General features: G+C 38.5%; 2 protein-coding genes across 5 annotated transcripts in view; one reads left to right on the top strand and one right to left on the bottom strand.

Annotated features, from left to right (window-relative positions):
- Positions 1 to 2017, top strand: myog (myogenin). Its single transcript, XM_060858040.1, has 3 exons — positions 1 to 890; positions 1275 to 1380; positions 1483 to 2017. The coding sequence occupies exons 1-3, from the start codon at positions 354 to 356 to the stop codon at positions 1599 to 1601; spliced, it is 762 nt and encodes a 253-aa protein (XP_060714023.1). The 5' UTR covers positions 1 to 353; the 3' UTR covers positions 1602 to 2017.
- Positions 2018 to 3662: 1645 nt separating this feature from the next.
- Positions 3663 to 17036, bottom strand: part of ppfia4 (PTPRF interacting protein alpha 4) — a 97366-nt gene continuing 83992 nt past the window's right edge. For 3 of the 4 annotated variants that reach the window (XM_060858507.1, XM_060858508.1, XM_060858505.1), the window contains exons 21-30: positions 16834 to 17034; positions 14160 to 14222; positions 13086 to 13112; positions 12490 to 12665; positions 12191 to 12288; positions 9844 to 10019; positions 8529 to 8597; positions 8181 to 8361; positions 7742 to 7830; positions 3663 to 5570 (exon numbers count right to left, since the gene is read on the bottom strand). In XM_060858507.1, coding sequence (XP_060714490.1) covers positions 7772 to 7830; positions 8181 to 8361; positions 8529 to 8597; positions 9844 to 10019; positions 12191 to 12288; positions 12490 to 12665; positions 13086 to 13112; positions 14160 to 14222; positions 16834 to 17034 — 1050 coding nt within the window. In that variant the 3' untranslated portion in view covers positions 3663 to 5570; positions 7742 to 7771. The remainder of the gene's footprint in view (positions 5571 to 7741; positions 7831 to 8180; positions 8362 to 8528; positions 8598 to 9843; positions 10020 to 12190; positions 12289 to 12489; positions 12666 to 13085; positions 13113 to 14159; positions 14223 to 16833; positions 17035 to 17036) is intronic. The other variant, XM_060858509.1, reaches the window with a different exon arrangement.

The following is a 17036-nucleotide window of genomic DNA, read 5'->3' on the forward strand; positions in this document are numbered from 1 at the left end:
CAACAGTGTCCTACTTCAAAAATGGACCCCAAAAACATCCCAGAGAGACTCGGGGCAACCGACAGAGATAGTAAAGTATAGATGTGTGGCAACAGCTTAACATGGGGTCGGGTTTCTCAGGGCCCTGGCTATATTTATCCTAGTGATCTAACACCAAGCAGAGGGTTTAAATGCCACCCCTGCAGTTGGTGTGGAGCAGTTGTCGCCCACAGATCTTGTTCGGCACGAGCTCGGGGATACACACGTGCAGTGCACACACACACCACGCAGGACCTACTACGTGAAAGAGCAAGTGAGGAAAGAAGAGAGCAAGCCAGTGGAGTGCACACTTCTCCAGCCTTAAGTCAGCCTAGATGGAGCTTTTTGAGACCAACCCGTACTTTTTCCCCGAGCAGCGGTTTTATGAAAGTGGCGAGAACTTCTTCCCTTCCAGGCTTTCAGGGGGATTTGATCAAGGAGGATACACAGACCGGAGCTCCATGGTAGGGCTATGTGGGGATGGAAGACTGCTTTCTGGCAATGTAGGACTGGAGGACAAACCATCTCCATCCTCCACTCTCTCTCTGTCACTCTCACCCAACCAGGAGCAAGAGCACTGCCCAGGTCAGTGCCTGCCATGGGCCTGCAAGGTGTGTAAGCGCAAGTCAGTAAGCATGGACCGGCGTCGAGCGGCCACGATGCGTGAGAAGCGCAGGCTCAAGAAGGTGAATGAAGCGTTTGAGGCGCTCAAGCGGAGCACACTGACCAATCCTAACCAGAGGCTTCCAAAGGTGGAGATCCTCAGAAGTGCTATCCAGTACATCGAGCGGCTACAGGCACTTGTCAGTTCGCTCAATCAGCAGGAGCACGAACAGGCTAGCTTGCATTACCGGGCCTCGGCTGCTCAGAGGGTAAGTTATATCTGATAGGAAAGCACATTTTGGGCAACGAAATACCAGGTATATGGTAGCATATAGACTGCCTATGTATACTATGGATATAGAATATAGGTGATAGCAAAAGATTTGATCAGTTCCTACATAGAGACATGTTCAGAGCTACATAATACATTACAGTTGACTATGTAGGATGTAAGGACACATGGTTGTAACAAAATAATGCTTACAATTCCAAATTTACTGTAGTGTCAAGATTAAATCCATGAGCTTATTCATACATTTGAAAATTTGTACAGATCCTCATGCATATTTGCTCTTGGACACAAAGTGTCGGTTTTATGTAAATTGGTCAATGTTGTGAGTAATGGGTGTCTGTGTGCTATGTGTGTGTAACAGGTGTCATCCTCCAGTGAGCAGGGTTCAGGCAGCACATGCTGTAGCAGCCCGGAATGGAGCACCGCATCAGAGCACTGCACCCCAGCCTACGGCTCCACCCATGACGGTAAAGGCTCATTGAACCAAACGGCACTTAGCAGTGTCATAGGCAAAACATAAAATCTGTTTTCACGGGTTTAAAGGCTAACCTCCTGGTGTATTCCCACAGATCTGCTGAACGAAGATTCTACAGAGCAAGCCAATCTGAGATCTCTGACGTCTATCGTTGACAGCATCACGGGCACAGAAGGAGCGCAGGTCGCTTACTCAGTGGACATTACAAAGTGAAAGGGTGAAGAAGTGTTGGAAGTGATACCATTCTAACACCCAGTTCCAGAAAACCTAGAAATACAGCACTACCTGTTACACCAAAAGCATTAAAACCCAAACAAATCCATGTAAAGCCCACACCCTGGGTACAATTTCCAATCAAATTTAGTGGTCCATCAGAAATATTTCCAGTTGTTTTGTTATTTTTGGAAGATGTTCAAGCTAGCTAGTCTAGACTGATGTGTTGTCTTTTGCAACCTTCCTCAATTTTTTTTTTTTGTTTTTGCATTCTTTTTTTTCTGCATGTGTGTTATGCCTACCAACAAATATTCATTTATGGGGCCAATATTTTCTGACCGTTTTGACCAATATTTGCTTAATTTAACTAGTTCCATAATGCCATGTAAATACGTTCCTATTTTCTACCGAGTGGATCTGCTAGTTTATTTTATATATTTCTTGTGTTTGGAATAATTTATTTGGACTTTTTTAATAAAGATTGTTGTGTATTTGTAAATGGTTCAGTCATCGAGAATTCTTCTATTTGTCTCTCGCACATTCAAAAACATGCCAGGAAACACCCAGACACCAGTTACATAGTTAAATATTTATTTCACATATATATATTGTACATATATATGCATATAGATTTACAGTGAAAGAAAAAATAACCTACAGAACATAGTCTCCTTCTGAAAACAAGTCAAGGAGGATTTTCACTTTAATAGACTTCACCCACATGCCTCATGTGGAATCTGATATAACTACTGTATACATATTTCTGTACACAAATAGGCTATTTACAGACACTGAAACCTACGCACATGCACACAGATTAAAATATGAAAAAGTGAAGAGAGAAAGAGAGAAAGTGAAAGGGTGAAAAAGGGGGGGATGCGTGTATAAAAGAGAGGTAGTGAGATGGAGACAGTTGGATACAGATAGAGACACAAGTAGTTAACAAGGAAGAGAGAAAGACCGTAAGAGACATAGTAAGGGGAGATAGAGAAGTAGGAGGGGGATAGAGATGCACAAACAGATGTGTGTGTGAGAGAGAGAGATAGAGAGAGAGAGAGAGAGAGAGAGAGAGAGAGACAGGGAGAGAGAGAGAGAGAAAGATACAGAAAGTAAGGGGGAAATAGAGAAGTAGGGGAGAGAGTGAGAGAACAAGCGACAGAGAGAGAGAGAGAGAGCGCTGCACCTGTCTTACATTTCACATTACTGTCATGAACTAGAGGAACGGCGGGGTGAGAAATGCTACCAACAATCACGAGAGAATACAGTGCAAAAGCAGATGGCTTCAGTTACTGTCAGTTCAAAATTTACACACATCATCTACCTGCTGGATTAAAGAGTATCGCTGGGGATTGGTCAAGGTCAAGATTCAACAACTCAAATATGTCATAAGTTAGTTTGAGTTTACGATCTGTTAAAATGATAGACAGAGAGACAGATGAAGAGAGAGAAAGGGGGACCAAAAAAGATACAAAAATACATTTGGGCCGTGAATCTGTGAAGCTGTGAATCGAGCTGTATTTGATCAGGCACACTTGGCAGATACAGAGATAAAAATAAATGAATAAAAAAAAAGAGCAGCACACCACAGGGTTTCAAGTTTAAGTGTTCAACTGATTGATTATCAGCTGAATATAGAAACACGATGAGAAAAAAAGAGTGATTGGGAAACAAATCGAAAGAGAGAGAAAGAAAGAAGGAGAAAGAGGGAGAGAGAGCGATTGTCAGGTTTGTGGCATGCTTGCTCCAACATGTCCCCCTCCTGCCAATAGTGTCCCATACAGGAAAATCAATTTTCCGGTGTTACTTCACTTCACATACTGTACACATCATGATATATACTCGCTGTTGAGTGGAAATTTGGATTCAGTTATGTCTCAGTAAACAGGCAAAAATGGCTTGATTCATTACTTGGCATAAAATACACACTAAAATACACACACACATTATATATATATATATATATATATATATATATATATATATATATATATATATATATATATATATATATATATTTACGTACAGACATATACATAAATTAGCAAAATAGCTGCCTCAGTGGCACGTCTTGTAATAGAATCATTGTTTACAAAAATAAATAAATAAAAATACACAAAACCAAAAGATACCAGTTATGCAATTCAAACATTTCAACAGGTAGATTAATTGGCTAATGCTAATAGGAAAAAAACCTTTGCTCCTCAAATAATGTGAGACTTGTATCGATAAGGTTCTGTGTGACAGTTATGTGATTTGAAGGTAGTGAGCCATTTACGGACCAACAAATAGACCTCTTTACATATTTGTATACTTTGAAGCTAGGCATGCATCAATACCACTGCTGGTATTGGGTATTGCTTTGATACTGCGCTTTTAGTCATACTTGTAAAAATATTCTATACTAACACCCAATACCAAATGACATACTGTAAGCTTAGTGTATGCTGTCATGTCTACAATGACTGTAAACTGTACTTTGCAAGAGGAAGAACCATATTAACGTATTAAAAGAACCAAGCAACACATTAAACATAAAACTTAGCATGAGAAGGTCTTTGCACACGGCAGTAAATTCTGGATATGAGAGAGAAAAAAAGAAAATGAAAATTAACAGAAGGTCTTAGCCAGGATGCTGTTCTTGATGATCAACCTACTCTCCACAATATTCCAAACTAACTAACTAACTATTGCAGCTAGCTAATATAGTTCACTTAATTAATCAACAACCGAATGCTACAGAGATCTAAGTTTAAGTCTAAGTTTCTAAAGTGTATGAAAATGTGTGTGTACCTTTTACATGGCTGTTATACCATATAAACTGGGGATGTTATCCCCAATTGCTAGTGAGTAGGTTGCTAAATCTGGTATCTCATTCCTAAAAAACAATGGTATAAATGCATGCCTTTTTCAAAAACTTCAAGCAGTTTTTCAATGTAAACCGTCTCATCATCCATTCATTCATACGGTAATGATGTTCTCTACAAATTCAAACAGAACAATAATATCACAAGTTCTCGAACTGTGCTGTCAAGTATGTATGAAGTACATGAAGACATGGATAGCTATTGCTTTTGTTTAGCATTATACATCTAGTTAAGCAATTTTCGGTCAAATATAAAGGGCTGCATTTTATGTTTAAGTCTTGGAAGGTTTTTCATTTTTTCTTTCTTTTTTTTGGAATGAACTGACATATAGATGTGCACTGTTCATGTGATTGCAAACAATCATCTTCGAATAACACCATCAATGCTACTGATATTATAAGCCCTTTGTTCTACTGATCTGGGATGGGATGGGATGGATTTGGCCCTTCTCGTTGTACATGGTCTTGACTATTTTAGAAGCAAAACAGGTCTCAGATCAGCAGAAAAGGGCAGCTTAATTCAAAATGTACACTGTCCAAAAACAGAAGCTACAAGTTTAACACTGGTCAAACAGTTTCAAACAAACAGAAACAATCACAACTGAGACATAGCGTCAGTATTCATATCATATTGATATAATCTTTTCCATATACAATTCCAATATATGTCATTTATATGCATTTTTTTAAATATATATATAATATAAAAAAACAATTAGAATCAATTGTATATACAGACAGACTGATTAATACCTTGCATAACCAGAGAGGGGGAAGCCTAATAAGTTGCCATCAACACACCCTGGAAAGTAGACTAAAACTGACAGACTAGGGCCAAGTACATCAGCTGAAAATTACCATCACAATGACTAAATAACTTGTGGCTACTAGAAAGTGACTCACACGACGATATATCTCCTCTAAGAGCAGCTACGCAAAAGATGCGTTCAAAAGTTCAAATTTCAGCTTTTGAGTTTTTGTTTTTTTTATCCCATTTTTGAAAGCACTGGTTTCATTTGGTAGGAGGACATCAATACCCCTTCGGAATTTGGCATATCACTCTCGAAAGGCCGCCAGTGTGTGTCCATACAGGTAGTGGGAATGCACTGGCATGACAGAACAGAGAATACAGGAATCAGGAAACAGATTTCAGGCAAAAAATGTCTAAACCTCTCTGGCTGATCTTAGCTACACTAATGTGTACTGTTTTGTAGGTTTTTTTGTAGCTAATTATTTTTAAACTGATTCAAGAAACTTTGATTTGATTGTATTTCATCAATACATTTCTGATAATGTTCAATAATTCCACATGCTTCACAGTTAACAACTGTTCTACAACATTTAATGATCTAAACTAATGTTCCTATGCTATTTCATGAGAAATGTGTAATTTGTACCAATGATACTTTAAAGATATGAATACACGATGCAATGTTTTGAGCACTGGAGTTTTGAATTGTGTATGTAAACAAATTAGCACCAAAGTGACTGCAAACAACTGTAACAACAATTTAGCATGATTTCCTTTAGCAAATATTATGTTTTAAGAAGAAACATAATGGAAAAACTATTCTTTTGATCATAATTCACACTGTATACATTTGGTGTTTTTTTCTTTTTATTTTCACAAGCATTTAATTTGTACAAATTTCTCATGGATGAAAATGGCAGACTACATGTTATGTTGTGCTTGTTATACACACCTTTACTTTTTATTTTATTCAGGGATGGACAAATTAATTTCATTAGTTAGCTGATGACTAGGCAAGCGGAGGCTCCAACATTTCCAGAAAACTAACTGACTATGCAACAAAGTGCTAGCTAACATAAATGTTACAATATAGTGAGCTAGTTAGCTAGTTAAGTAAATTAAAACAAATATATGGGAAAGAATTCAGGACCCATGGAAAGAAACTATATTCTCAGAGTAGTGTTAATTTCATCACCTATTTTTTATTTAGTCTTAGTCTTAGTCTTGTGCCAAATGTCCTTGTTAGTTTTAGTCATATTTAGTCATTCACATATCTTTTTTTGTTAGTCAAGTTTTAGTCGACTAAAAGTCTCGTCATTTTAGTCTAGTTTTAGTCAAAAGAAAACTCAAGGTATCTTAGTCAAGTTTTAGTCGACTAAAAGTCTTTTAATTTTAGTCTAGTTTTAGTCAAAACATTGTAGTCTTTTTTTTAAATAACACATTATTACTGAGATTATTACTGATAAACATTTCAGTAAAAAAAGTGTTTCACATCTCAAACATTGGTTAAATGTCATAATTACCTGACAAAATACACTTGTTGAATGATTTTTGTTGAAGGCAAATGTTAAATGTGTCTGGTTTTCAATTTCTGATTTAGGAGACACATTCACAAATGATGAACCTGTTCTGAAGAGTATTTTATTTTAACCAACACAATTCAAAAGCTGGGGCCCAACAGACTCCGACTGACAACTTAAGTTACAAAGGTTTTTAAAACTGTTTTGGTTGCCTTGTGTCTCATGTTTCTGTTCAAATCAGAAATAAAATAAATATACTCAGAAAAACTGAAAAGAATAGGCCTACTTTACTGTGGGCCTAAAATACAACCTATTTACAGTCCGCGAATCACAAAAGTATCAGTGAGAAGTTGAGAACACTCGTCATCACAAATCTTTACTTTATTGATACTGCTTTTAATCGTAATGCAAAGACCGGTCATCGGGACATAAGCTGTCATTTACAATAAAAGAGCCTGCGCAGCGACAGGAAATATAATTTAATACAAAAAGCCTGACTAGACCAGGGGTGGACTTGCGTGTGGACGAATTCTTTCTACGCACACACTAAACAGCGCGAAGCCACGAACTCGTTCTGAATATTTTAAAGGCGTAACAGCTGATGAAAAAGCAGAGACAATTGTAGACGAAAATGAAGAGAGATTTTATCGTAGTTTTTATTTTATACAAAACATTTTCGTCTCGTCTTTTTTCGTCAACAATAATGCATGTTAATTTAGTCTTAGTCAGCGTTTTTGGACAGTGGTGCAGTCTTGTCATCGTCTCGTCTTAGTCATGAAAAAAAAGGTTGGCGACGAACATATTTCGTCTCGTCTCGTCTGATGAAATTAACACTATCTCAGAGGCAAGATGAATCGTGTCATTGTCTTGTTTCATTGCTTCCAGGCACTTGAATCAAACACATTTCCATTGAGATAAATTCTAAAGAAAGCTAGAACCGCAAAGTCTAATTCATCCCTGACTGGAGGACATATGATTGTGGTGAAGCTTCCTTGGAACAGCTTACCTGATAATGAGTGTTGTTAGTAAAGCAGAGTTAGCAAGAGTAAGTCCTGATGGCAGAGGGGTCAAGTCTCTGAGGGGCTTGGGGTCCAGCTATAATTTCACAGGAACAGACGGAATACAACATGCAATGAGAAGGCAAAAGAAAAGCAGCCTAATGAATGGATTTAGCGTCAGTACTTTCTCTTTCCATCACAAAGAACTAGAAAAAAAGCAGGTGATTAGCATTAATGCATGCGAGTTCAGTTGCACAAGATTATAATCCTAGCCTCAGCAGCCAGGCTCATATGTTAAGCCAGACAAATGCTCAGGCACATGTGTGTGTGGTACATGGTTAAAAGAGTTGTAGGAATACATGTTGTTAGTGATGCTAGACTTGTGAGATGAATGCAGTAAGCTAGAAAGAAAGCTGAACTTGTTTACCCCTGGAACCCGTTTTTTACCTTCAGGCTGCAGCTGTTTCTTGGGATTGATATTCATGGAGGAGGGAATGGACATGGTGGAGAGGCGGAAGCCAGAGGGTAGCGTCTCAATGGAACCGGGCATCATGCCCAGGCCTTGGCCATCCCGCGGTCTGAAACGTTTCCTCCATGATGGGGACCTCCGAAAAGACTTATCATCGCTCTGTTAGGGAAAAAAATAAAGTGCCCATTTGTACAGAAACAGTACCCCTTGACCAATTTGACTATATGGTTATATTACAAATGTGGACCAATAAGGAAATAGCAGGCTCTTTAAGCATTTCTAATAATGACAAAGTAAAAAGACCTAATGATCATACTGTACTGTACCTCCTCCAGACGCCTGTCAGTCCCCAAGGCCAACACATTGTTAAACTCCCGTTCTAGGATCTGCCTGGCCTGAGATCAGGAACAGATACAGGGTGTTTGAAAGACAATAAATCACGTTTATCTTGATTACATGATTTACACACTGAACATTGTAAGTGTTCATTTTGCATATTATCACAAAATACTTATCCTTTGTTACTGTAGATGGTGTAACAGAAGTTAAGAGAATATTACAGGGCTAAGTGAATATTTCATCCATTTCCTACATATTTCCCATTACACATACTGTACAGTGAGAGGAAATAAGTAATCAGACACTTTGTTTTTTAAAATAATATAAATAAAACCTAAAACTTATGAAAATAAATTTATTAGGTGAAAGGTACACAATATTGTTCTCAGGGTTAGACATCATTATTAAAAGCTACTTAAATGGATAATGATACAGAGCCATTGCAAAGTTCTGAAAATATAAACATCTGGGTCAGTACAAGCAAATAGATAATATGGAGATGGAACGTTCACATAACTAATTATCCACGGACATGTGTCATAAAAGATTTCACTAAACGCTCTGGGATTGATAATAAGGAAGGTCAAGGGAACTCAAAAAGAGTTGCAGGACAACCTGAAAGCAGCAAGAAACAACAATAAGCATTAAACAGAACTATAATCACCTCCATTCTTACACTCCATGCCAAATGCCACTGCTAAAAATGAAGCACAGAGTCTAAAAGCTCAGGATAGAACAATATACTTTAGTCAAACAAAACAAATGTCCGATTCCTTGGCAATAATTTCCTCTCACTGTACAAGAATAACGACATATTCACCTTTAATAAGAAAAGAATAAAGCATCTCCAGTATAAGCCTGAGAGAAGTTGCTAAATTCCATCAGTATTTCATTCATTCTGTATCGCTAGCATTAACTAACAAATTTGTGTCATATCTGCTCCTATTGCTGTTTGACTTCCAGAGTGCATCACACTTAGCAGTTTCATTTTACTCATCAGCAAAACAACTGTACGACACAAAACAGTGCGCCTCTGAATCATTTTAAGACGTGAGTGCGACTTACAGTACACCATGTGCAACACACAAGTGCTGATTTTAACTTGCATTAAAGGTAGAAACAAAAGTGAACATATACTTTGGATTATAAAAAAAGCAAAAAAGGTAGATTTTAGTGTAAGCAGTGTACGATGTGTTGGTATGTGTTGTGTATGACATTTTATAACATTTCATACTAGAAATTTCATGGAAATGATCATATTTGGCCAAAAAAAAAAACTTTTTTTAAGTCAATGCTTGTCACCTGTGTGTTCTGCATGGGAATCTGCAGGATGAGGGCCAGGCTGCTGAAGTCGAACATCTCGTCCAAGGCGATGAGAGCACCGTGTACGCCGCTTTCCAGAAGGTTATTGCTGTACTCCTTTAGCCCGATGGTCTGCACCCAGTTCATCACATGCTCATTAGTCCATACCAGAGCATCTGTGGAGAACCAGATAAACAGTTACCTGTTGTTTTTTTTTGTTACTTGTCCATCTTAAAAACGATAATATACACTGAACAAAATTATAAACGCAACACTGAAAACATCCCTGCTCTTGCATTGCCAGCATACTCACCAAACATGTCACCCACTGAGCATGTTTGGGATGCTCTGGATCGGCGTATACGACAGCGTGTTCCACTACCTGCCAATATCCAGCAAATCCACACAGCCATTGAAGAGGAGTGGACCAACATTCCACAGGCCACAATCAACAACCTGATTAACTAGGTTAGGAGATGTGTTGCACTGCGTGAGCAAATGGTGGGCACACCAGATACTGACTGGTTTTCAAGCCCCAGCTTTCCTCCGGGTACTCTGGTTTCCTCCCCCGGTCCAAAGACATGCATGGTAGGTTGAATGGCATCTCTGGAAAATTGTCCGTAGTGTGTGATTGCATGAGTGAATGAGATTGTGTGTGTGTGCCCTGCGATGGGTTGGCACTCCGTCCAGGGTGTATCCTGCCTTGATGCCCGATGACGCCTGAGATAGGCACAGGCTCCCCGTGACCCGAGGTAGTTCGGATAAGCGGTAGAAGATGAATGAATGAATGATGCCTTTTGTGTACATAGAAAAAAGTCTTGTGGCAAAAAACAAAAGTGTTGCGTTTATAATTTTGTTCAGTATAGGTATGACACTTATTTAGCAGGGTGTCAAAAGAGAACAATTCTTTTACGTCAGCTTCTGGAGGACACTGGTTGAACTGCCTTATTTAAAAAGCCAAATCAAACAATCATATATTTGTTATTCTATTCTTTGCATATATTTGTTATTGATATTCTGCGGTGACTGGTGTTGATAATGTCAACGCACATGATAATTTTATAGTGCAGTGCCTGGTCAGAACAGAATGAACTCATAGTAACATCATGCCCTTATGTCAACAGATGCATATTCTTGGTGATTTTTCCACACAGCTGGCCAGTCAACTTTAAAGGACAGCACACGTGTGTGCTCGAGTACATTTACAAAATCTGCACGCGTGAGTGTGTCTTGTGTGCATTGCTAGTGTGGCACATAAAAGGCTCCAGCAGCTGGATCGGGTTCATGTGTCACGCTCAAGTTCAACAAGGCACGAGGCTTTTAAATGGATTTGACACCGAGTCTCAGCTGTCGATTTTTTTCCAAATGTAGTTACCACTAGATGATGCTGTTTGGCAGGGAAATCTTTTTTTTTTTTTTTAATATATGTTCTCTCAGGTTTGTTGATGGTGGAGGAGCTTGAAGGTTTTTGTCTCAGGGTACCCTTATGATCTGCTTTGAGACTTGATTCTCCCAATCTCTGGTGCATTTACTTTATTCTTACACACTATATTTTAATTATTCTGGTGCTTTTAAAAGCCTTCTGCATTCTTGTCAGTTTTGTTTTACTGTAGCTGCTCCTCTTTGCTTATCATCATATCTGAAGGTAACTCACTTCTTCTCTGATCCACCACTCATGATGCTATGTGTGTTTTGTGGAAAATAATGATGTCCTCATCAGCTAAAACACATGCGCTGGTTATTTGATGTCCTGAACCCAAGTATGAGTTTTATTTTACACAGTTCCAGTGCAGCCAAAATCAGACCAACTTCTACAGGTAAGCCTGGGTTCACTACCATGCTGCGCTTCCTGAGCTATATCAAGCTTTCACATTGTCAATTTTTCATGTTATGTTTCCTAATACACTGCTAACGTGAAAGATAACAATGATCCAGGCTCCTTCTGCTCTCTAGACCTGCCTGATCCATCACAATGCCCTACTTCTATACAGATAATTTGTCACCTGGAAATCATTTGCTGCTGCTAAGAATGGCTCCACACATCCATTGTTTAAAACGCTATACGAACTGATTTGAAGTGAAACTGAATAAAATACAGAAATCTTGGGGATGTGGTAGCCTGATGGGTAAGGTGTTGGGCTACCAATCGGAAGGTTGTGAGTTTGATTCCTACGTCCACCAAGCTGCCACTGCTGGGCCCCTGAGCAAGGCCCTTAACCCTCAATTGCTCGGTTGTACAAAAAAAAAAAAAAAATTAAAAAAATTAGATAAAATGTAAGTCGCTCTGGATAAATGCTGTAAATGTAAATATTACAATTGTGATATTATTAGGTTATGGTGGTTTTACCTTTCAGCTCATGGTGGCTCTCCTCTCTCCTTCGCTCCAGCTCCTTCCTGTCATAGTTGAGCCTCTTTAAGCACATGATGCCATACTGTAAACTGGCTCTGTTTCAATAAAAAAGCAAGCTGTAAATTAAAGTTGATTTAAAATGATGCAAATCTGAATTCTGTGAATAATTGCCATGTCTCAGTTATGCTCCATTCTGACCTCAGCCTATTTTTCATGTGCAAAATTGATCAGAACTACTTTATCACTTGCTTGAAGACCATTATGTCCAGACTTTTAAAAGCAGCAGTATCTCCTACCTGTGAAAGCTGTCCACCATTTTTAAATGTGTGCGCAAGTCTTTCTTCGTGAGGTGGTCCAACATACGAGCATCCACCAGACACTCCATGAAGTAGCTGCGGTACTGAGGCAGGCCGAGACTAGGCAGCCACTCATTTCCTATCCACTCGTGGTTCATGTCTCCATATGCCAGGGTCTGAAAACAACATGACTGAAGTTTTAAAAATTTAAGTGTCAACAGAGGAAGATTTCTGTATTTGGGTTTATTTTATTAAACCAGTTTTTTTGTTTGTTTTCCTATATACAACTTAAATATTAAGTGATGCTAGAATTGTTGAAAGCCAGGTTATACTTTTTTAGTTTAGAACTATCCCTCACTTTGAGCACCGAAAAAATCATCAATGTCCATTTCAGGTATCTATAAAAAAACACTACAATCTCCAAAAGCACATTCAAGCTATTTGTTTTTGTCTGAAATAATAAAAGTTCGCAACTTTCTATTTGCTGTTGAATTTAATGACTGGAGGCACCACAAGGCATTCATAGCTAATGATCTGCTGTGGCATTAATCCGAATGAGATACATTTCCATTTCTCTCTTTCTCTGTCTGTCTCACCTGTGCCCAGCTCCCTTCCTCGTTCTCCTGTCAGCCAAATCCCAGAGTGACAGCATGTTAATGCACAGCAGAGAGCGAGTCAGTCCATTTTCAAACGGAGCTTAATTAGTACAGTCATGAGAAGGACAGGAAGGGTGCAATGCCAGTTGCAGAACAACAAAACAAATGACAAGCCACATGAACAGAAGACATTTAACATTATCCTTAGGATTTAAACACACTACAGCATTGTAAAAGATAACTGCCTTCTGCTGATGTATGTTACTCAATGAAGAGGCTTAAATTGGGGATGTGAAATGGTCAAATTGAGAAAATGGAGATTAATAATATTAATCTTTATTAATATATACCACAGTGCTGTTGAATCCTCCATTCAGATCAATCAGAATATGCTGAATCCCTGACAGTATTTGCATCCATAAATTATACCTATAACTGATGTATATAGTAGTAATATTCTTATTTTAATAAATTATCATTTCTATAATTACAAAAGGGACTTGTTGAGGACATTCAACATGTATTGATTTCATCATTGATATGGAGACAACAAAATATTTATTTATATACTTATCGATATAAATTGAATTGAATAGAATTGTATTTATTTCTTTTTTTTTAAAGAAGCCAACTCCATCTTGTTCCTCTGTTGTAGTTTGCAGGATCTTCGCGGTTTTTCATGCTGAATCGTATTTTTTGCTGTTGTTTATTTTATTAACTTCAAGAGATACAAAATCTGGTGAGCAAATGACTGCTTAGATTTGTTATAATTTAAGTGATGAAAAGATTCATTTAACATGCACGCAGCACTGAGAAGCACAAAACTACACCACTGTTACACACAAATGGCTGTTTTTCAGATCCAGATTAAGTGTCATTTTAAAGTAAGGTAATTCTCAGGTTAATATAAGACTTAACCATAGTCTGAAAAAACAGCCTGAAGAATATACGTAAATGCAGCATTGTTGCAGAATTTGGGGTTTAGGGGTGGTGTTAAACAGGCAGTAGGGAGAAAAGGAAATGTAGCATATGCTTGGCACTGCAGGGGCAGAGGTGCGACCCAGATGGACTAACTGCTTTAGTGGAGGTTGCCATGTTCTCCATCTCCTCGTGAGTCACCCAGACATTTCCGGAGGACTGCACAGAAAAGAACAGACACATACGCACACACACACACAGAGAGAGAGAGAGAGAGAGAGAGAGAGAGAGAGAGAGAGAGGGGTCAAAGTAAGATGATACTGCAACATAATATATGTTATATGAAACTGTTTGACCAGTGTTAAACTTCTATTTTTTTTTTTTTATTCGTTCACTTGTTCATTCGTTCATCCTAGTTAGACTTTGCATTTACACTCACAACTGGGAGACAAAATGGGAGTGATTAGAGGTATTGTGTGAAACTGCTAGCCTATCAGGAACAGTACCATAAATGAGCAGTTTAGCACAGCAGTGGTATTGTAAGGACTCTGCCCGGACTCTGGCCACATGCGCTTGTTTACGTTTCTCGTCACGTGTCTGCCCCGCCTTCGCCTGCTCCTCCCTGTCATCACACCTGATCCTTATTGTGTCATTGTCCTTTTTTGTATTTAACTGTGCCGCGTTGCCTCGTGCAGCGCGGCATCTACTGTGGTCTTAGTCCTGTTTAGTCCCGTCTCGAGTCTGTGTTCCTGTTTTGTGTTTTGTCATTAAACCCTGTTAATTTATGCTATCCTGCGTTTGGGTCCGCTCTGTTCTGTGTTCATTACAGGTATAATACCTGGACCACAATAGGAAAGGAGTGATGATTTGATCCTGATCATAAAAGATTCCCAGATTATTCTGTAACGTGTGAAATTTTAATACCTTTGATCTACTTGCAGTCCATTCAAAATTCATTCAAAATTAATTTTTCCTCTAAAATCTTGTTTAAGACATGAACCTAAACTATGTGGTGCCTGTTTTTATTCAAATCCTTTAGTGTGGTAGGTTTGCTGTGGGTTTTTGAAGGACAGTCTTTAAAAAATCGGGATCTCTGAAATGTAGGATTAGGATCAGTTAGGACTGTATAAATATTTTAGTGTGGATCAGGAATAAACATATTGCTGATTTTGCTTGGTGTGAGCCAGTTTGAATTTTCATGACCAGAAATAAACACACGTGGGTGGAGCAGCAGGGGTCGGACAGTTTCTATTCTAGGGCATCATGTTCTGCCAGAGCACTGATATATCTAAACCTACTTTAGTCCAAAATAATGTTAACATTATGCCATAACATTGGGTCTAAACATGAGGCTTAATTGATTTAAATTGTTTAAAAATAATATTACTTTTAGTTTTGTTAAAATTGTCTATCTATCTATCTATCTATCTATCTATCTATCTATTTAGTACTGTGAGGATAGTGCTTGGTGGTTGTTATGGTTTTATTGGTGCCTGTAAAATATTTTAAAAACTGAAAAAAAAATAAAATATTTTAATCATTATGGCTGTTATTTTTTCATCTGTTATTTTTTCCTGTAAAATAGGAAATGAAGTGACCGATGATCAATGTTTTTTTTGATGTTTTTTTCTCTATTAACAAGTGGTGTAAAACTCTCAGCAACAGAGAGAATCCCAATCAGGGGTGGTCCTAGAGGCGGGGCCACAGGGGCCCTGGCCCCTGCTGAAATCTGATTGGCCCCTGATTGGCCCCCGTTCCATCAATCGTCGACGAGAAGAGCAACCAGAGAATTTTTCACAACGATCACAGATGCAATTCCACCCCCAAACAATTGGTGGCACTCGAGCGTTTGAAAAAGGAATGACTGCCGAAATGTATTTGCACCGTACTGAATAAATTATTTTGTGTGCTTGAATGTACCCTGTACTTGGCCCCTGAATGTAATATGTGGCCCCTTAATGGCCCATGTTACAGAAAAATCCTAGAACTGCCACTGATCCCAATAAAGGATTAATCACCATTAATTAATGAGATGAGAGATAAGCTGTTTATAGAGAGTTTATAGAGAGATGTTGATTGAAAGTTCACATGTCTAACCACACATCTTGATAATGTATTAATTCTGCCATTTTTTAGAACAACACTACACATTGTGAACTGTGAAATATATTATTTCTGCCACACCCACATGTCACACTTTGAGTTTGTGTTATGATCATAAACAAGGCTTTATATTAGGTCTAGAGTCTACAGAATGTGCTTTTGTTTATATTCTATCTCATGTTTCTGCCCTGCCCTTGTCTATTCCTTCCCACCTCAGCACACCTGTCTCTTATGTGTCTAATTGTCTTTTGTTGTGTCTCTGTTCTAGTTTTGTTTGTTTTAATTAATAAATCAATTTATTGTGTGTGTGTGTGTGTGTGTGTGTGTTGGGGGGGGGGGGTAGTGTTTGCAGGCCTGTATGTTTTCCCTTATGGATATTTTTGTTTATTATTTGCTCTGTGATGGAGCATTTTTTAGTTTAGGTTATTACAAACAATCTAATACTAAGCTTATTACTGACACAGATCATAATGTACTGGTAACTCAGTAGTTACTGATTTTATTAAGACCTCAAAAGGTCATGAGTTCAAATCCCAGCACTGTCATGATGTCACTGTTGCCTCCTGAAGCAAGATGCTTAACCTTTAGATTTGTACCTACAGTAAATGTTTGTATGTCAGCATGTGAGAATATTGCCAAAATACTGTCTATCAGATAGATGTGATGGTATAATACAGAGGGGGTCTTGTTAGGTGTTGATTTTTTTTTTAAAGGGTGAAGCTCTTACGGTGCGTGAGGTGAGCGGTGCTGAGGGACTGGTGAGTGACACCATCTCCTGGATGGCCAGCCTGAGCTTGAGCCTGTGCAGTGGGTTGCTGATGCCAATCTCTCTCTGGATCTCTGTGTCAGAAAGCGCAGACATGATGGCACCACTCTTCACGTTGGCACGGCAAGCCGCAACGTACCATGCCGGCATTCCAACCCACAGCT

Source organism: Tachysurus vachellii, chromosome 22 (genome assembly GCF_030014155.1).
Source record: "Tachysurus vachellii isolate PV-2020 chromosome 22, HZAU_Pvac_v1, whole genome shotgun sequence".
NCBI lineage: Eukaryota > Metazoa > Chordata > Actinopteri > Siluriformes > Bagridae > Tachysurus > Tachysurus vachellii.